This window comes from Lepidochelys kempii, chromosome 4 (genome assembly GCF_965140265.1).
Source record: "Lepidochelys kempii isolate rLepKem1 chromosome 4, rLepKem1.hap2, whole genome shotgun sequence".
NCBI lineage: Eukaryota > Metazoa > Chordata > Testudines > Cheloniidae > Lepidochelys > Lepidochelys kempii.
In genome coordinates, this window is record NC_133259.1 from 43407618 (window position 1) to 43429441 (window position 21824).

The window sequence follows — 21824 nt, forward strand, 5'->3', positions numbered from 1 at the left end:
GGAGCAGGTATGCAACATATTTGGTGAAGTGCCAGGGTCTAAATGATTAGATTTCAAGAAATTATAGGAAGTAGAAAAGAAATTGTCAGCATTTAGAAATAGTATTTAAATCCATAAACAAGCAAAATGTTTGACTGTAAAAAAAACATGGTGGTTCCTCTTTGGTTGATACCTTCATCAGCCAGAATAGTTTCAGGAACTTGGGGAAAAGGTAGTAAAAATCACTTTTAAAAATCTTGCTTTACTAGTAGTAAACCTAAGAGGAATAGATATGTCTGGCTTGTAAATGAAATAGACATAATTGAAGCAATGTTTACATGAGCAGCTTGTTGTGAAAGAACCTGAGAAACAGCTCAGACAGCAACATTCGTTTTTTGGGCTGTTACTCCCTGCTTTCTGGTAAGTCCACTTGCTGATTAAAATGATTATAGACTAGCCAAGAATAGGGGGAGAGATTTAACAGCCTTTCTTCCACGTTATTCAGCACAGCATTATTTGTTAGTGGATCAATACACATAGCATTGCATTGTTCCCTGTTCAATTATAACTTTAGGTTCCCAACTGCAGTCTCTCTTTCATGCTTCATAGGGCAGAGTTCTGCAGCAGAGATCAGTGGGCCACCAAGTACTGGTTTTCTAGTTCCCTTGACCCTGTTGCCAAGACTGCCTATCTACCTCTACTCTCATCACTGCCAACCCTTTTGTGCTACTACAAGGAAGGAGAGAGGAAATGCAGTAGTATGTCCCTGTCTTCTCTCTCTCCCACCAAGCAGAGGATTTGGCATCCTCTTTCTCTATATCAGGGTAGGCTACATTGAAGCTTGCTACTGTAATGGTAGTAGAGGGTACCACCTGCAACTGGCTGCGTGGTGTTCAAGTAACATAGCAAACCTCAGGAAGTGCCAATGGCTTTGGGCAGATGAGAAGGGTAGTGGAACTCTTGATGGAGGAAATGCTATCAAAAGGCAAAAGAATTAAATAATGGATCTAACGCATAGCAGCCACCAACCGGAGGAAGGCAATGGGAAACCACCCTCTGTACTTTTCTCCCATGAGAAATATGGCAGAACAGAGGCAAAGTGTTAAATTCTGTTATAATGTCACCAATGTTCAGACATGAATAAATGGATTTACTTACATCCCCACCCTCACTTCAAGCAGGTCAGAGGCATGATGGGAGAGAGAGCCCATTTTCTTTGTCTTCTGTCACATTATCAGCACATAGGAGCAGCAGGGAGAAGAGCAGAGATAGAGTATGTCTACACAGCAATCAAGGGGGGTGATTGCAGCCTGTATAGACATACCGGATCTATCTTTGATCTAGCTAGAGTGAGTAACAATAGCAGTGAAGCCATGACAGCTGCTCATGTACATACCCAAGGTCCTAAGGTGCAGGACTAACCATATCCTCATCCTATGTATCGTATAACCTCACTCTCCACCATCCACAAGGCTCACTTTCCATTGCTGCCCTGTCTCCCATTCTCACCCTCTTGCTGGACTCTAATCCTTCTACAAACATATTAACATTTCAGACTACCACAGCTAAATATTCTTTAAACACACACAAGATATCAAGGTGTATGAGTAACAGGAGCATGACACATAAGAGTTTTTTACTGAGGTAGTCCTTGCTGTCTGATGCGATGCCTGCTTCTGCAAAGCTTCCACACAGGAACTCTCACTGACTACTTTCAGAGGAACAGCCGTGTTAGTCTGTATTCGCAAAAAGAAAAGGAGTACTTGTGGCACCTTAGAGACTAACCAATTTATTTGAGCATGAGCTTTCGTGAGCTACAGCTCACTTCATCAGATGTTTACCGTGGAAACTGCAGCAGACTTTATATACACACAGAAATCATGAAACAATACCTCCTCCCACCCCACTGTCCTGCTGGTAATAGCTTATCTAAAGTGATCAACAGGTGGGCCATTTCCAGCACAAATCCAGGTTTTCTCACCCTCCACCCCCCCACACAAATTCACTCTCCTGCTGGTGCTAGCCCATCCAAAGTGACAACTCTTTACATAATCAAGTCGGGCTATTTCCTGCATAGATCAAGGTTTTCTCACATCCCCCCCACCCCCATACACACACAAACTCACTCTCCTGCTGGTAATAGCTCATCTAAACTGACCATTCTCCAGGTTTAAATCCAAGTTAAACCAGAACATCTGGGGGGGGGGGGTAGGAAAAAACAAGAGGAAACAGGCTACCTTGCATAATGACTTAGCCACTCCCAGTCTCTATTTAAGCCTAAATTAATAGTATCCAATTTGCAAATGAATTCCAATTCAGCAGTTTCTCGCTGGAGTCTGGATTTGAAGTTTTTTTGTTTTAAGATAGCGACCTTCATGTCTGTGATTGCGTGACCAGAGAGATTGAAGTGTTCTCCGACTGGTTTATGAATGTTATAATTCTTGACATCTGATTTGTGTCCATTTATTCTTTATATAGAGACTGTCCAGTCTCTACGTAAAAGAATAAATGGACACAAATCAGATGTCAAGAATTATAACATTCATAAACCAGTCGGAGAACACTTCAATCTCTCTGGTCACGCAATCACAGACATGAAGGTCGCTATCTTAAAACAAAAAAACTTCAAATCCAGACTCCAGCGAGAAACTGCTGAATTGGAATTCATTTGCAAATTGGATACTATTAATTTAGGCTTAAATAGAGACTGGGAGTGGCTAAGTCATTATGCAAGGTAGCCTGTTTCCTCTTGTTTTTTCCTACCCCCCCCCCCCAGATGTTCTGGTTTAACTTGGATTTAAACCTGGAGAATGGTCAGTTTAGATGAGCTATTACCAGCAGGAGAGTGAGTTTGTGTGTGTATGGGGGTGGGGGGGATGTGAGAAAACCTTGATCTATGCAGGAAATAGCCCGACTTGATTATGTAAAGAGTTGTCACTTTGGATGGGCTAGCACCAGCAGGAGAGTGAATTTGTGTGGGGGGGTGGAGGGTGAGAAAACCTGGATTTGTGCTGGAAATGGCCCACCTGTTGATCACTTTAGATAAGCTATTACCAGCAGGACAGTGGGGTGGGAGGAGGTATTGTTTCATGATTTCTGTGTGTATATAAAGTCTGCTGCAGTTTCCACGGTAAACATCTGATGAAGTGAGCTGTAGCTCACGAAAGCTCATGCTCAAATAAATTGGTTAGTCTCTAAGGTGCCACAAGTACTCCTTTTCTTTTCACTGACTACTGTGCAACTTCCACATTTCGATTCCTTGCAGGAGTTGCTTTTGGACTGCAAATTGCTTGGGGTACAGCTCTGCCTTCTTTGTCTGTAAAGCATGCCATGCTGTAGACATACTGCCCGTGAATGGAATGGCAGGTGCTTGTTACTTCTGAAAGAGAGACATTGTGTGGCTTTAGCAGTTGAAGCTCAATAATCAAAGGGTCAAGATTTACACATTCAAAATACCATTTGATTACGTTTTTTCCTCCCACAGATTATCATTTGGTGTCAGTGCTGCACTGAAATATTTCATAGAACTAATGAAGGATATGCTATTGAAAGGTATAAATATGAAGGCATCTAAGTATATGTTAATGCTATTTGAGACTGTTGTAAGCAAGAACATAAGGCTTAGTTAATTAAAGCTCATTGAATAATATAGTGGTATGCCAATGCTAAGCTATGGAAAGTGACAATTCATAACATGGGTGGATCCAGTTAATGCAAATTTTAATCAGTGAATTAGGATGTATGATGAATTAGAATTAGAATTTTTCTAATCCAGTCATACACTTCAAAGCTCTTATGGATACCTCCATGAAAAGCCTCAGAACATTAAGAATGTTGCTTAGTTACTTACACAAGCTGTGCAAATGATGATAGTACACATAAGCCTAAGAAGTTTCATAGTTATAACCAACTGATAGCAAAATAGAAACTGATCATACACGTCAGGAATTATATAAAGCCTCCCAAACTGCCCCTTATATTCAGAGACTTGCAATGAAAATGCAGCCAACCAATTATCATTTGAAACACAAGGAAAGTACCTTACAAATAGGTGCCCTTTCAGGAGCAAAATTATAACACTACAAAAGGACTATGGTTTCATGTGGGTATAGTGACAATATCACATCTGAAAAGCCTAAAACCTACGGATCATTAAGAAAGTGATCTTGAGTTTTCAGAATAGCATGTGATACAAACATTGTGGATTCTGGCCAGCTTGTCTAGTACCCTGGCTCCAACAGCAACCAATTATTATTATTATGCTTGATATTCACAGGGTGACTTTGCTCACCTCCCAATAGTGTCCGAAAATATCCTGCTTTTACACCTTTCACTACGGGGCACCTACATCTAATTAGCATATAAAAGTGCTATTTTACCTATGCTAAAATGCATTTAATTGGCATTGCTCCTCAGCTCAGAGCATCCAGGAAATTTGCATGGGTGCTTCTGAAACGCCCACTGAGCACAAGGGGCTAGATTTGTAAAAGGTATGTAGGTGCCTAAAAATGCACACAGGTGCCTAATGGGGTTTTCAAAAGCAGCGCCTTTAGGGACCTTTAAAAATCTGGCCCCTTCTTCTCAGGCAACATGGATGCAGACAAACACCAGCTTTGAAAATTCCTGTGTGTTCAACTTCCACTTGAGCGCCTAGATAGGCACCCAAATTGCCCTTTAATCTGCTTCACATTCCACTTCTGCTGCATTTAAGAACTTTTTAAAATGGTGACAAATTCCCTACACTCTATCTATTTCTGAGTTTTTCTATTAATCTAGGTACTGGTGAGGTCACTGTACTATCACAGCAGGCTCCAGAGTGCCCCACAAAAACACTGCTGCAGTGTAAAGTCAAAGTCATTGATTTTAATGGGAATTGGATCAGGCACTAAAACAGGAACACGAATTCAGGAGCAGAGTTAAGGTTCCTTGGGTGCTTGATCTTTGTAAATCTCCGAGTTAACATGATGCCTGGCTCCTGCAGCTTCACATGAGAAGCATTGTGCTGTCCAGGGAACCTTTGATCATTGGTTGAAGCTTTCTCTGCTGGGCAGGAAAAGGTTTTCCCGGCACGACTATGATGATTTCAGGAGCTCCCCAACCCTGGTTCCTTAGTCAGTCCTTGTTGCCTAGTCCAGCCTGCGGCCAACCCAGCTCCAATTCCTCACTTCCAGGCTCCAGGTCTCAGGCCCAGCCACCTAGCTCCAGCCCCTCTCCGTGGCTCCTCCCTTTGTGCCTCTAGCCCTTGGCTGCCGTGTGGTTAGCTCATGTGACCTGCAGGGGTGGGTTCTGAGCTGTGGCAGTTGGCCTTGGCCTGCTGGGAGGAGCCTGCTGTCTGGAGCTCCTGCCCCATCCCAGCCAGTGCTGCTGCCCCCTCCTCTCTGCACCATGCAGGCCTCGGAGAACCAGCAGCTCTTCGACCCCATCTCCTTCGTGGCAGACCTGATGGCTGGGGGCATCGCGGCCGCAGTCTCCAAGACCACGGTTGCGCCCATCGAGCGGGTGAAGCTGCTGCTGCAGGTGCAGGCCTCATCCAAGCAGATCCGCGCTGACCAGCAGTACAAGGGCATGATAGACTGCTTCGTGCGCATCCCCAAGGAGCAGGGTATGGACCCCCAGCAACCCCTGCCCCCTGCTTCGTGCGCATCCCCAAGGAGCGGGGTATGGACCCCCAGCAACCCCTGCCCCCTGCTTCGTGCGCATCCCCAAGGAGCGGGGTATGGACCCCCAGCAACCCCTGCCCCCTGCTTCGTGCGCATCCCCAAGGAGCAGGGTATGGACCCCCAGCAACCCCTGCCCCCTGCTTCGTGCGCATCCCCAAGGAGCAGGGTATGGACCCCCAGCAACCCCTGCCCCCTGCTTCGTGCGCATCCCCAAGGAGCGGGGTATGGACCCCCAGCAACCCCTGCCCCCTGCTTCGTGCGCATCCCCAAGGAGCGGGGTATGGACCCCCAGCAACCCCTGCCCCCTGCTTCGTGCGCATCCCCAAGGAGCAGGGTATGGACCCCCTGCTTCGTGCGCATCCCCAAGGAGCGGGGTATGGACCCCCAGCAACCCCTGCCCCCTGCTTCGTGCGCATCCCCAAGGAGCGGGGTATGGACCCCCAGCAACCCCTGCCCCCTGCTTCGTGCGCATCCCCAAGGAGCGGGGTATGGACCCCCAGCAACCCCTGCCCCCTGCTTCGTGCGCATCCCCAAGGAGCAGGGTATGGACCCCCAGCAACCCCTGCCCCCTGCTTCGTGCGCATCCCCAAGGAGCTGGGTATGGACCCCCAGCAACCCTTCTCCCCCCACCCCGTTTTGTGCACCTCCCCAATGAGCAGGGTATGTACACCCCTCTGCCCCCATAGTGCTCTACTTTGTGTGATTCTACATGGAGCACTGTCCAGATTCCTCACGCCCAATCTTGTTCGATCCACACCCTCCTCCAATTCTAGGGTTTGCAGGAGTCATGCATCTCGCATTACACTCCTGCTTTTATCACTCATATTATGCTATTATTTCTGCATTACACTCCTGCATTTATCACTCATATCATGCTATTACTGGCATTTCATGCATCCAGCATAGTTGAAGACATCTGGCAGGGTTTCCCTTGTAGCTCAGCCTCCTGTCACTAGATGATGATGTGACGCCTGGTGTGCAGGCTGCCTTCTCTCCCTCTGCTCCCCTGCTGGCTTGCAGCTAGCAGGAGCGGAGCAGGCAGCAGCCACAATACAAGGTAAGAAGAGAGCACTGACAGTCCTTCCCTGCTGCTCCAGGGTCCGCCTCACCCACTTCACCACCAATCCCCCCACTCCAAGCACTTCTTCACCAAACCCACCCCCATTTTGTTGCCGCCCCCTCCCACTTCCTTGTCCACCAGGCCTCAGTCCACCGTGTCCTACCCTAACTTTTGTTTTTCTTGCTGGAATGAAGTTGAGGATTCCCTAACTGACTCTTCTTTTTCTTTTTCTTTTTCTTTTTTTTGATCACTGCTGTTGTATTTTTCTGAGGAAACGCTGTTATGTTTCAATAACATTAGGTACATACGCTCAGCAATTTTAATTGAGTGTATTTTATAAATCAAAAAAGTAATAAAAAAATCAGAAGTGACACTTCATTTAATCTACAGACACATCTTTACATGGTGTGATAGCAAAAGTGTGTGTTCGTAAATATGGGTTGCATAAGACATCTTAGGTTTGGGTGGTATTTTTAATATTCTTCCCTTATCAATAGTTGCAACTATTTGGCATGCTAATCTTAATACCCATAAAAACAACGTTTTAAAAAAGGGATTTGGGAAGCCTAAAGCTTTGAGGGTTCCCCTTTGTGAATGGACTTTCATACCCATCCCAAAGCAACCTAGATGAGTGAGGCAAGTCTGAATTGATGCATGTCAGACTTTGTCTACACTGCACTTTCGTCGTTAAAACTTTTGTCATTCAGGGGTGTGAAAAATACACACCCCTGAATGAGAACATTTTTAATGACAAAGAGCACCGGAGTGGACAGCATTTTGGCTGTGGGAGCTGCTGTCCCATCGACGAACTACCACCCTTCATTGGGGGTAGGATTTTTTTGTTGCCAGGAGACCTGGAGGGGCACAACCATGCTGTTGTAAATTGCGCACTGTAAACGTAGCCTCAGTTTCACTGTTCAGCTGGTGATTAAGAAAGCCAGGAGCAACAGCTAAAGCACTGAAGGTTTTACCTGATTCTTGTTAGTGGCCTTCTCACAACCTCCTCATATTTCCGAGCAGATTCTAGCAGGCAGATCTCTGATAAATTTGTCAGTCCCTATATCCATATTGCTTTCAATTTTATGGCTCATTTCTGTGCTGAACACTCTAGCTCCAGTCCAACAAAATACTTAAGAACACGATTAACTTTTAAATATGTATGTAGTCCCTTTGACTTCATATTGAGACCAACTGATCATCAACTCTCATGTTGTTGTTGTTTTTTTTCTTGAAACTGTGTCTCCTGGAGTCATGTAATTATGTGAGTCTCAACTTTCATTTGAAAAGGAAGTCCCTGACCCTGCTCTTTGGAGAGAGAAGCACAAAAGCATGAAATCTAAAGACTTGAAAAGGCTAATAAAAAGAATCCCAAACTTACTATTTTTTAAATTCTCATGATTTTTAAGCCAATCTCATGAAATTTTGGGTCTTGACTCATGATTTTTGAATGCTTGAAGCTGGCAATACTGTGATGGCTTGTCCCATTCCACCCTAAAGTTTTTTGTGGAACTGCAACAGTCAGGAGTAATCCAGATTGCCAGCAAGACAATAATGACATTTAGTTCACCGTTGGAAGGTTAGAAACTTAAAACAGGGATCTCAAACTCAAATCACCAGGAGGGCCACATGAGGACTAGTACGTTGGCCCAAGGGCTGCATCGCTGACACCACCTGCCCCTGCTGCCCCCGGCCCCGCCCCCACTCCACCCCTTCCATGAGGCCCCACCTCATCCAGCCTCTTTCCACCCCTTCCCCTGCCCCCATTCCAACCCCTTCCCCAAAGTCCCCACCCCAACTCCGTCCCCTAGCTGCCCCTATTCCAACCCCTTCCCCAAATCCCCACCCCTGCCCCGCCTCTTCTCCGCCTCCTCCCCTGAGCACGCAGCTCCCCGCTCCTCCCCCATCCCTCCTGGAAAGCGTTAAGCTTCATTCTGCTGGACACTATCTTGGTATTGTGGGGGTCATTTTGGCAGCATTGCCCTGAGAAAACTAACAGCATTGGTTAGAGGCACTCGTTGTGCAAATGGACTGCGTGCAAACTTCTCCACATGTCAAATAGAATTACACACATCCAGACAGGATTTGCACCTTGGTAGTGCTGTAAGTTGACACACTTGCCTGTCTCCTTAACAACTTAATTATATTGTCCAAAGGGATCATTTTTTTAATGTTTTCAGGAATCTAATGATAAAAGGTCATTGTACATGCTGAGTTCCCACTATGTTTCATAAACATTTCACCATTCCATGTACATGGAGCCTGAGCTCCTTCTGTGGTGATTAAAATACACATGCAGCCACACTTAAATGAGATAAAGAACATGATTGGTATGTATATCCCAGTAAAGAGTTATGAGATTTTTTTTAAATACATTAAAAATATGTATCCCAAATTTTATTTATGAGGTAAGGAAGTTAGGAACCTTCAGCATTTCTGAGCGTTACTGTCATTTCTCTTATGGTCTCAAGAGTTGAGATTTCTCATTGTTGCCTACTAAAACAGACATCTGTTGGTTAATGTTAGAAAAAAAATCAGATTTCCAGTGCCATCGGAATTTTTTTGGCCACTTTTACAACTCATCATAAACTAGAAACAACAGTAATGTAATATAATCTATTCAGGGTGATATAATACAAACTTTGTAAATGTAATTTAATAATCTGTTTTCTCCTACAGGATTTTTGAGCTTCTGGCGTGGCAATTTGGCAAATGTTATCCGATATTTTCCAACACAGGCTCTAAACTTTGCTTTTAAAGACAAATACAAACAGATTTTCCTATCTGGAGTGGATAAAGACAAACAGGTGAATGTGCTCTAGCAGATTTGATCACTTTAATAAGTAAACCTGTTTTGGTATGGCCTAGAGTGGATTGAAAATTTTCCAATGGAAAATGCTGATTTGATTAAATCTAAATGTTTGACAGGAAATTAGTTATCTAATTTGTTTCATGTGAAAAAAATAGCTCAAACATCCCTTTTATCTGTATCTGTCTTACATTATCTTTTTAGGATTTCTGTAGTGGGTTTCTGTAATTTCAAAAAAATATGGTGTTCTCTGCTTCTCTTCCTGGCAGCTTTTTCTTCAGTGCCAGCAACAATTCCAGCTTCAGGCTTTCCTGTTGGTACTGACCTGAAAGAACTCTGGACATGCACTATTCTCTGATTCGTCTCTTTGTATTGCATGGTAATTCTTAATCTGGTCCCTTTTGTTCAAAATGAATAAATATATAAGAAATTTCAGTTTGCAAGTTCACCTTTTTACAATGGAAAAAATCTGAGCTATGCTTGGTGTAAATTATATTGAATTCACAATTCTTTAAATCTCTTTTCCTTCTCATAAAAATGTACCCAGCTGGGATGCATTTTCATGTTTTTGGGACTCAAATTTTACAAACATTTCTATAAATGAAACAATGCTCAGGATTCAGTTCTCTAAAAATTAGCACATTTTTAAACAATCAGTGTGTTCTTTTTTTGAAGCTCAGTCCATTGGGATGCCCTTGTATATGTTTTGTGTTGTGGGAAAACCTAAAGAGGAACTACAAGCTATAGTTCCCTTGCGAGCTAAAACCTGTTAAAATATGTATATATATATTGAAAGCAATAAAAGAGGTTGTGGGAATTAAAGTGCTAGATCGTTAGCTGTAGCTCCATAGAAATCAATGGAATTAAGCCAGTTTTCACCAATCTGACGCAAAATGTTTTAATCTGTTCCCCGCCTGTTAGTTTTTTCCTTGCACCTCTTAAACTTTCTGAACCAAATTGATGTAAGTCCATTGACTTCAATTTGGCCCATGAGATATAGGGACTTTTTTCTGTTGTGGTACCAACTGAGCACCAGTGGAGTTGGTGCACAGTTGTACCGTCATCAGAAAGTCTCATCAAGCCAGCAGTAATGTGGGTTTGGAGAATCATTGACCAGAACCGTATTCTAATATATTATAAAGTGTTTTTTTGCTTGCTCTTGAGAATTAACAAAAGCTCTTCAAAATTTAAAAATAAATCATGGGAAGACCTGATAAATATTTTGTAGTGAATGGGAGGACAGAAATGGAATCTTGTCAAATTGATATGGATGAAATACTACTACACATACTCTCTGAGCCTTGCATGAACATTTATTATATGTTAATTTGTAACATTATCTGATTCTTTAGATAATTTTTAGGGCTTCCATGCTAATGATGGGTTCTATTTGATAATGATCCAAATCAGTGCGGACTGACGCATTTTCATTTTCATCATCTGAGTCAGATGCCACCAGCAGAAGGTTCATTTTCTTTTTTGGTGGTTTGGGTTCTGTAGTTTCCCATCAGAGCGTTGCTCTTTTAAAATTTCTAAAAGCATTCTCCACACCTCATCCCTCTCAGATTTTGGACGGGACTTCAGATTTTTAAACCTTGGGTCAGGTGCTGTAACTATTTTTAGAAACCTCACATCAGTACCTTCTTTGCGTTTTGTCAAATCTGCTGTGAAAGTGTTCTTAAATCAAACAACATGTGCTGGGTCATCATCCGAGACTGCTATAACATGAAATATATGCAGAATTCAGGTAAAACAGAGCAGGAGACATACAATTCTCCCCCCAAGAGGTAGTGTCACAAATTTAATTGATGCGTTATTTTTTAACGAGTATCATCAGCATGGAAGCATGTCCTCTGGAATGGTGGCCGAAGCATGGAAGGGATATACGAATGTTTGGCATATCTGGCATGTAAATACCTTGCAACGCCAGCTGCAAAAAAGTGCCATGTGAATGCCTGTTTTCACTTTCAGGTGACATGGTAAATAAGAAGCAGACAGCAGTATCTCTCGTCAGTGTAAACAAACTTGTTTGTCTTAGCGATTGGCAGAATAAGAAGTAGGACTGGGTGGACTTGTAGGCTCTAAAGTTTTACACCGTTTTGTTTTTGAGAACAGTTATGTAACCAAAAAAGATCTGCATTTGTAAGTTACACTTTCACGATAAAGAGATTGCACTTCAGTACTTATATGAGGTGAATTGAAAAAATACTATTTCTTTTGTTTATCATTTTTACAGTGCATATATTTGTAATCAAATATCATAATATAAAGTGAGCACTGTGCACTTTGTATTCTGTGTTGTAATTGAAATCAATATTGAAAATGTAGAAAAACATCCAAAAATATTTAATAAATTTCAATTGGTATTCTATTGTTATAAGTGTGGTTAATCATGGTTAATTTTTTTAATTGTGATTAATTTTTTTGAGTTAATCGCATGAGTTAACTGTGATTAATTGACAGCCCTAATAATTTTCATTAACTGGGTTTGGTCACAGAGATGCCCTTGGGACTGTCACCTGACGTTCTGGAATTGCCTCTGAGCCCGTTTTCCCTGCCAGCTTGGGACTCCAGAACCCTGCCTTGTTGAGCCAGGCATACTAGCCTGCTGCAACACAGACCCAGGTTTGGCCCACGCCCCCAAAGCTAAAGACTTTAACCAAAAACCACTCAGCGGGTTACCTATCTTCACCACCCAGACACCCAGTTCTCAATGGGATCCAAACCCCAAATAAATCTGTTTTATGCCATATAAAGCTTATACAGGGTAAACTCATGAGTTGTCTGCCCTCTACAACACTGATATAGAGATATGCACAGCTGTTTGCTCCCCCAGGTATTAATCACTTACTCTGGGTTAATTAATAAACAAAAGTGATTTTATTAAGTATAAAAAGTAAGATTTAAGTGGTTTCAAGTAATAACAGACAGAACATAAGAACATAAGAATGGCCATACTGGGTCAGACCAAAGGTCCATCCAGCCCAGTATCCTGTCTACCGACAGTGGCCAATGCCAGGTGCCTCAGAGGGAGTGAACCTAACAGGTAATGATCAAATGATCTTTCTCCTGTCATCCATGTCCACCCTCTGACAAACAGAGGCTAGGGATACCATTCCTTGCCCATCCTGGCTAATAGCCATTAATGGACTTAACCTCCATGAATTTATCCAGTTCTCTTTTAAACCCTGTTATAGTCCTAGCCTTCACAACCTCCTCAAGCAAGGAGTTCCACAGGTTGACTGTGCGCTGAGTGAAGAAGAACTTCTTTTTCGTTGTTTTAAACCTGCTTGCTACCCATTAATTTCATTTGGTGGCCCCCTAGTTCTTATATTATGGGAACAAATAAATAACTTTTCCTTATTCACTTTCTCCACACCATTCCTGATTTTATATACCTCTGTCATATCCCCCTTTAGTCTCCTCTTTTCCAAGCTGAAAAGACCTATCCTCTTTAATCTCTCCTCATATGGGACCCATTCCAAACCCCTAATCTTTTTAGTTGCCCTTCTCTAAACCTTTTCTAATGCCATTATATCTTTTTTGAGATGAGGGGACCACATCTGTACGCAGTATTCAAGATGTGGGCGTACCATGGATTTATATAAGGGCAATAAGATATTCCCCATCTTTTTCTCTATCCTTTTTTTAATGATTCCTAACATCCTGTTTGCTTTTTTGACTGCCGCTGCACATTGCATGGACATCTTCAGAGACCTATCCACAATGACTCCAACATTTTCTCCTGATTTGTTGTAGCTAAATTAGCCCCCATCATATTGTATGTATAGTTGGGGTTATTTTTTCCAGTGTGCATTACTTTACATTTATCCACATTAAATTTAATTTTCCATTTTGTTGCCCAATCAGTTAGTTTTGTGAGATCTTTTTGAAGTTCTTCACAATCTGCTTTGGTCTTGACTATCTTGAGCAGTTTACTATCATCTACAAACTTTGCCACCTCACTGTTTACCCCTTTCTCCAGATCATTTATGAATAAGTTGAATAGGACTGGTCCTAGGACTGACCCTTGGGGAACACCACTAGTTACCCCTCTCCATTCTGAAAATTTACCATTTATTCCTACCCTTTGTTCCCTGTCTTTTAGTTTGTGTGTGTATGAGGGTGGGGGGGATGTGAGAAAACCTGGATTTGTGCAGGAAATAGCCCAACTTGATTGCCATGCACATTGTGTAAAGAGTTGTCACTTTGGATGGGCTGTCACCAGCAGGAGAGTGAATTTGTGTGGGGGGATGGAGGGTGAGAAAACCTGGATTTGTGCTGGAAATGGCCCACCTGATGATCACTTTAGATAAGCTATTACCAGCAGGACAGTGGGGTGGGAGGAGGTATTGTTTCATATTCTCTGTGTATATATAAAGCCTGCTGCAGTTTCCACGATATGCATCTGAGGAAGTGAGCTGTAGCTCACGAAAGCTTATGCTCTAATAAATTGGTTAGTCTCTAAGGTGCCACAAGTACTCCTTTTCTTTTTGCGAATACAGACTAACACGGCTGTTACTCTGAAACCTGTCTTTTAACCAGTTCTCAATCCATGACAAAGTAAGTTACCAAGCAAAATAAAACAAAGCACGTAAGTCTAAGCCTAATAGATTTAAGAAACTGAATACAGGTAAATCTCACCCTCAGAGATGTTCCAGTAAGCTTCTTTCACAGACTAGACTCCTTCTTAGTCTGGGCCCAATCCTTTCCCCTGGTACAGTCCTTGTATCAGCTCAGGTGGTAACTAGGGGATTTCTCATGACAGGCAGCCCCCTTTGTTCTGTTCCAACCCCTTTTATAGCTTTGACACAAGGCGGGAATCTTTTGTCTCTGGGTCCCCACCCCTCCTTCTAAATGGAAAAGCACCAGGTTTGAGATGGATTCCAGTACCCGGTGACACAGTCACATGTCCTGTGAGATCCTAAGCCTCCATTCTTTCTGGCCTGACTCACATGAACACAGGAATGCTTACAAGTAAACAGAGCCATTTACAACCAATTGTCCTGGTTAATGGGAGCCATCAAGATTCTAAACCACTATTAATGGCCCACACTTTGCATAATTACAATAGGACTTCAGAGTAACACTTCTTATTTCTAGTTTTAGATACAAGAATGATACATTCATACAAACAGGATGAACACACTCAGTAGATTATAAGCTTTGGAATGATACCTTACAAGAGACCTTTTGCATAAAGTATATTCCAGTTACATTATATTCACATTACAAGTATATTTTCATAAAGCTTCCATTTTCATATGGAGTGCAACATCACAGACAGCCCTAATCATTTTCATTAATTCTTTAAATAGCCATAGGAGAGATCACTATGCTGGGGTTCTAATTCTATAGTTTCATAACTGTATGCAGTAATTTTTGTATTTCAGTTCTGGAAATGGTTTTTTGCAAACCTAGCTTCTGGTGGAGCGGCTGGAGCAACATCTTTGTGTGTAGTATATCCACTAGACTTTGCACGAACTCGATTAGCTGCTGACATTGGGAAAGGTAGTGAATTCTCTTAAATTACCCTTCTAATTCTTCCCTAGATGCGTTTCAGATTATTTATATATATCTGTATATTACAACCAAATCATTATTCAGCTGTGTGCATTACAGTTTTTTGCATTACTTAGAAAAATGCCCCAAACAGTTAAAAAGTCATAAAAATATATTTCAGGGTAGTATGGTCTTTATTGAAAATGAGGGAGAGAAAGTGTGTGGAGAGGGAAATCTTTGGAGACAACTACAGAGCATAATTCTTAAATTTCAACAGTTTTGCCTTTATATATTGCTTAATTTTTCACATTCACATTAAGCTACTCCACTGGATTTTGCCAGATATAAATGTCAACAATTGTAGGATCTTATTTTTGTAATCCTATAACTCTAATGGCATAGACTTCACAGGGCACCTCTGGTCCACACAAAGAATATCAATGGGAATTTTGTACATATATTAAGGGTAGCATGTGTCCCTAGATATGTGTCTTAGAAGTCTCTCAAAAGACTAAATTAAAGATGTTTAAGTTCTGCTCTGATGTATACTCACATACCCCTTTAGATTTTATTCTCCAGAAGAAAAGTGGACAACTGACACTGGGGTGCCATATCACTATGTCCCAAATTGCTACTTTTCTTCAGTAATGTGGCTACGGTCAACAGAATGCCAAGAATGTTCCCTTAGAATCAGAGGGTCAGATTCACAATTTATGTAAATCAGCATCACTCCATTGACTGCAGTGGTGTTCTGACCATGTGCTTGTCTACCAAGCTCCACAGTTATGGCTACAGGAGTGTGAGTAGCAGTGCGCACCAAAAGTGCTGCACAGTTGTAACTCCTCCGTGTGGACTCTGTGGACGAGAACTAAAAGGTTCCTCATTCTCATTAAAGAGTATTACCTTAATGTGATTAAAGAGTATTACCTTAATGTGAACAAGGAATCTTTTAATTCACACCTGCCGCATCCACAGGGGGGAGTTCACTGCTATTCACACCCCCATAGAGTCCAAACTGCAAGGCAGCGTAGACAGCGTGTGTGAAATGTTACAGTTTAGTGGAGAGCTAAATGGTTGCTGCTCCCATTTAAGCTGGAAAAAGAACAAGATTTCTAAGAATAAACATCAGTAATGTCCAAACTGCTATTTTTAATTGTCTGAGGATTCAGTATCCTGAAGGCTGGAAAATGATTGACAAACACAATAGAGTTATGTTAAAGAAGGGCCTAGGCATATTATATCGTAAAATAGCTTCATGTTTCTATACTTGCTGAAAATGCCTCTCCATGTCTCAGTGGGGTGAATGGGAGGAATGTTTGATTGTATCATCATGGAATAGGCAAGTACTGGCGTCCAGAAAAAGAGAGAGCAGGCTCAGCCACTCTAGGGGGCCCTCCCTGCTCATAACATATATGGAAATTGTGTCTGGCCTGGGGGACATAAGAGGAAAAGACGTTTCTCTGTTGTCCATTGACCAAGCTGTGGAGGAACCTGGGTTTTTGTGCCCCCCGCCCCTCCCCCCCATCCCCATGCTGTGTTCTGGGTTCTTGGGCATGCAGCAGCCATCTTGCCCCGATTGCTGCTGTGCCCTCCCTGCCCATAGTTGAGGTATGTTATCAGGAAGCTGTTGGTCTGTCCAGATTGAGAGTTTTTGGGGATCAGGAAGGAATTTCCTCCTTAAGGAGAGAATGATGGGCCTGTCTGGTGGGTTTTTCACCTTCCCTACAGAATTCTGGGAGCCTGGTTTTAGGAGGAAGGAAGGAATTAAAAAGCGGAGTTTGTCATTTTGTCACCACCTACATCCAATAACCCAGTGCAGGCTAAAGGCTGAAAGGGATAAGCTCTGAGGATAAATATGACTATCAGGAGATAACTGTTGGGCCCTTTTAGCCTGGAGGGAGAATAGGAAGCCTTAAGTTTTTGCAAAGAGAGGTACCCTGCAGGTACACCCTCATTCCCCTTTGCAGGGAAAGGGCAAGAGGATTCAGAGTGGGCTGAATCCAAGGGTTAGCTTGAAAGGGGCCAACCTTGAATACTGGATATTTGGCATGAAGACCATTTAACACTGCACAGTACACTAGTCAATGTCTGATTTTTTTGGAGAGGATGGATAGCCCTCTTCCCATTAAATTTAAAAGTTAATAAAGTTGTTGCTTGCTGCTTTAAATCCATCCCTGGGTCTGTGTTTCATTCTCCTGTGTGCCCTGATCAAATGTTGAATTTGTGGAAGAAACAGTTAGAATCAGCTAACTTTAATTAATGTTTGGGAAGTTTGGATAATTTGAAGATATTATTGTACCATTTTCTGGACAGTGATGCATATTGGCAGAGGAGGAGTACTTTTTCCTTCCCCTGTCAGCACTCTGTTTTTCTACTGTGTGAAAGAGAAATTTAATGGATTCTCCTGTCTAGCAATGTCTTTTGGCCCAAAATGATGCAAAATTTTATTCTTTTAAAGCAGTTCTGACAAAGACACAAATATGCATGTTGTTTAATAGAAAACTTATTTTATATTAGGTCTTGCTGAGCGACAGTTCAAGGGCCTTGGTGACTGTATTGTTAAAATTGCAAAGTCAGACGGACTTGTCGGCCTGTACCAGGGGTTTGGTGTTTCAGTACAGGGAATCATTGTGTACCGAGCTTCCTATTTTGGATGTTATGACACCATTAAGGTAACTCTTGTGGATAAAAGCACATGCTTATAAGATATTTTAAGTATTCATCAGGAATTAATAAAAATGTTAATTTTTTTCTTTGTCTTTAATTTTAAATACTCAAAACTATATTTAATTTTTTATTTACAAAGGATGTATAAAATTTCAAATAATCTTTCTCCAGTAATTACAAAAGAAATCTAGGAAAATGACACTTTACACCTACTGATTTTGACATTAACTTTAGATGATCAGAAATTACATGGTCATCTGTTGGTTTTCTCTTTCTTTATAGGGGCTATTGCCAAATCCAAAACAAACACCATTCATATTGTCCTTTCTCATTGCCCAAGCGGTGACTACATTCTCTGGGATACTGTCTTATCCCTTTGACACTGTCAGAAGGCGTATGATGATGCAAGTAAGCAATATATTTTGCTATTCTTTTTTGAAAATCATGTTGGATTAAAAGAATCTGGTATGTCACTATTACATGACTTTATTGCACTCTTCATCTGAGGTAAAAAAATCTCTCATCAGCTGCAGTCAATGAGACAGCTCCCAAAGAACTGAAGAAAAAGTCTGACTACTCCCTCTTACTGACAGCTTACCTGATACGTAGTGATTGATTCCTTCAAAGTACTTGTGATTATCCAGGCAAATATATATTATCATTCGAGATAGTTTTAAATTTTTTCTAGTAAACTTCGTTCTCTTTCCTCCTTGGAGCCCAGGTATTTTAAGATATTGAAGTAACTTCTTAAGAATGCTTCAGAGAACAAATCCTCACTATCAGGAATTATCCTCAACCAAAAAGTAAAAATGTTAAATATGCTCCTGACAAAACAGGAACTCCTTCCCTAGATCTTTGGGGAGGCTTTGACCATCTGGTATTAGAACAGAGGATGGCAGTTCCAAAAAGTTTAAAAAGTACTTGCTCTTCTCATAGCATCAAAGAAAATTTTGATGCATCAAAAGTCAATGGGAGTTAGGCACCTAACCTGCTCGGGCACTTCAGAATACCCCACTAATGCCAAGCATTTGATACAATACTTTCTGTTTCTCCAGCCAGTAATAAATTTGGCTCTGAAGGCAACTTCCTGGAGTAACTAGGGGACGGTACTGTTACTGCTTCCAATGCAAGTTAGTTGTTTTATTAAAAATGAGAAGAATTCTTACCTCAACATCAATATCCTCCACCAGTATCCTTTGAATATATTGAAGTAGATTCAGATCCTGTACAGATAGGGTAACAGTGTTTGCAACTCTATTATGCCTCCTGCTACACCTATTATATTGCATATTGCAATATACAAGTCTACAATAGCAGCCAGTCCACAACTTATATTAACATTTCAATCAGATGGAGAAGCACAACATCTGCATGGTATGCTTTCTTGATCAGTAAACTTCTATGATTTTCCATTATGACGACACTTAGAGAAGATACAGAGAGAGTTATGCTTGTCACTACTGACAGGTGGACAAGCAGTCGGACAAATTTATGTAATCTTTCACTGCTCAGAGGCTTTCTCCTTCAGCTGTAATCACTTATAACTATCCCCAATGAATGTGGCACTGAGGCCTCTGCAAACCTTTAACAAGTCTTCCTTTTTGCTTCACTTTCATATGTTACAGCACCTTTATGAAGAGAAGAAGCTGTACTGCATGACTCATGTTTAGATTACACTTTTCCAATACTGTCCCTCTATAGGGTCTATCCCTTAGGCCAGTAAATCCCTGTGGCTTTTCAGGGGATACTGAATCAGCTGTTTTCTGGCTCCACCACCCATGCCCTCACCCGTTGAAACTCATGGGAGCCTGCTCATACTGAGTTTGTGCAGAGGGATTTTTGTAGGGTTGGAGGATGAACATATATTGACTCAATCCTCCACCTTTTGACAGACTGAGCCACAGGAGCAGAGATTCCACTCCTCGTCATCCACCCTGTGGTTCTGGGTTTTTATGTGAGTCAGAACCTTACCACTCTTTTAAAGGAATTTTGTGTAAATGTATATACACCGGATGACCTCTGTTAATTAATAGAGAATTGAGGTCTTCTTGCTATACAAGAATTCAGTGGCACTAAAGGAGGAAAAAAAGATGTGATACAGAAGTTTTGATAGTGTCAGAGTGGTTCAAGGCACCCTTAGGGTAGGAGAGAGCTCATTTAACTCCTAAGCTATCCACTTGCCAACTAAACCTGAAATGAAGCATCACAAGAAGGATTGCAGCCTTTCTAAATGTAGCTTTGGAGAACTAGCTAAATGAGCATTACATCAAAGAAGTATTTAGTAATTCAAGTTCTCGCATTTGACAGGAAGCAAACTGAGGAAAAGGTGTTCCCAAACTATCATACCTAAACGTTTATTACTATTGAGGGAAGAAAAAAACACATTTGCAGTGTGCTAAGCATAAACATTTTCCTCACTGTATTGCATGAATGTTTTGTTTTTATTATTTGAATGCAGAGTGGAGAGGCTGAACGTCAATATAAAGGAACCATTGACTGCTTTTTCAAGATATACAAACAGGAGGGACTTAAGGCTTTCTTTCGGGGTGCCTTTTCCAATGTCCTTCGTGGAACCGGAGGTGCGTTAGTGTTGGTACTTTATGACAAAATTAAGGAACTTTTCAATTTGGATGTTTCGAAGAGTTCATCATCTGACTAAATTAATGGATAAGAATCTATTTTGCTTGTATAACATATAATGATTCAAGTCTCATCATTTGGATTACATGTTAGTAGTTCACTATTGTCCCGTTAATGCTGTAATAAAAACTGAAGAGTTATTTGTTTTCCCCCAAATCATTGTGCATATTGTGCTCTTTTATTTAAAATACTGAACTTTCAATTTTTATAATGAGAAATAAAACATGCATGATACACAAAAAAGATAATCACCTATGAAATATAGATATTTCAGGATGCCCCTTTGTCATCAAAGAATAATTATTGAGATTAAATGCTACATTTAATGAGCTTAGTTGCCTCCCTGGTTCAGCTTGTAGGCCTCCAATAAAGGAAAGATTGCCAAGGGAGGAGTGGGTTTGCATCAGTGCAAATAGCCCTATATCTGATACTCTCCCGTGTGTCAGAGCTGGCTGGCACAGCTAACAAAGTGGGCAGGGCTGTCTGGAATGGATTGTGGAGAGACATACAGGAGATGTGTCTGTTCATTCTCCTAGGCAGTTTACAGCACCTTTCTGTACAGCTTCTGAAAGAACTGAAATCTGCTCTCCCTTGGTGAAGGGCAGTGTTGCTCTTAAATCTGCCCTTCTCTTCTGGGTGTGTTTCTCCAGTGGTGCAGGGGAATGCAAATGATATCTGTGAGATGATGAGGACAAATTGAGCCCATTAACTTTTTTAAAAAGTTGGATTTCTTTTACTGTTCAATTTTTTTAAAATAATCTCTTTTTTATGCATAATCACATCAGAAAAATTAGGAAAAAATAAATGAGTACATTATTTGAGCAAAAACGCTCTAACCATACTTGTCAGAAAACCTGGCAGGGAGGGCAAACTTTCCTTTTCCTCATCCCCATGTTTCCATTAGAAATCCTTCTTTCTCCTCTGAACCAGGAAAAGTCCTGCAGAAATGGCAACTGCTCTGTTGGCTCCCTCCTCCAACAGGAGCCACTCTGCCATTGCCTAGATCTCCAATTGATCTAGGTCCAATTGCTGCTCAATAGAAACTTCATGTAGGACTAATGAGAAGGGGGTTCATCTCATAGGTAATCTGACTGTGACTTCCACATGGAAATCTGAGCATAGAGCTTGCTGTGGAGACCACCTCCTCCCTTGCTCCAGTCCCTCAGACCCCAGAAATCCCTTGAGCTCCTGAGTAGGAGTGTCTGTGAAGGGCCAGGGAGGGAATGGGAAGTCTCCTCTTCCATGTGAAAAGGAGGAAGTTTCACCCAGATGACCTCTCTGCGTGTGAATCTTCAGAAGGTGATCTGGGCCAAAGTGTTTATTTTGCAGCTCATGAAAAGAATTATGTCCATGTAGTTGTTAGGCTTTCTTTAGCAGCAAGAAACAGCAGGATCACACTACAACTGAGTCAATGCAAAATATGTGAATGCAATATTATGATTTACAATTTGAAGGCAAAGAAATCTAGAAATTGAAGGTTATAATTATTTCTGCAAGTAAAACTCTCTCT

At 41.6% G+C, this 21824-nt stretch overlaps 1 protein-coding gene across 1 annotated transcript; it reads left to right on the forward strand.

Moving 5' to 3' along the window:
* The first annotated feature begins 5364 nt into the window (after positions 1-5364).
* On the forward strand, positions 5365-20382 carry SLC25A31 (solute carrier family 25 member 31). The gene is made up of 6 exons (XM_073340059.1): positions 5365-5581; positions 9376-9503; positions 14899-15016; positions 17525-17679; positions 17957-18082; positions 20133-20382. Exons 1-6 carry the CDS (start codon positions 5365-5367, stop codon positions 20331-20333), a joined length of 945 nt encoding a protein of 314 aa, XP_073196160.1. The 3' UTR covers positions 20334-20382.
* Positions 20383-21824: the final 1442 nt, after the last annotated feature.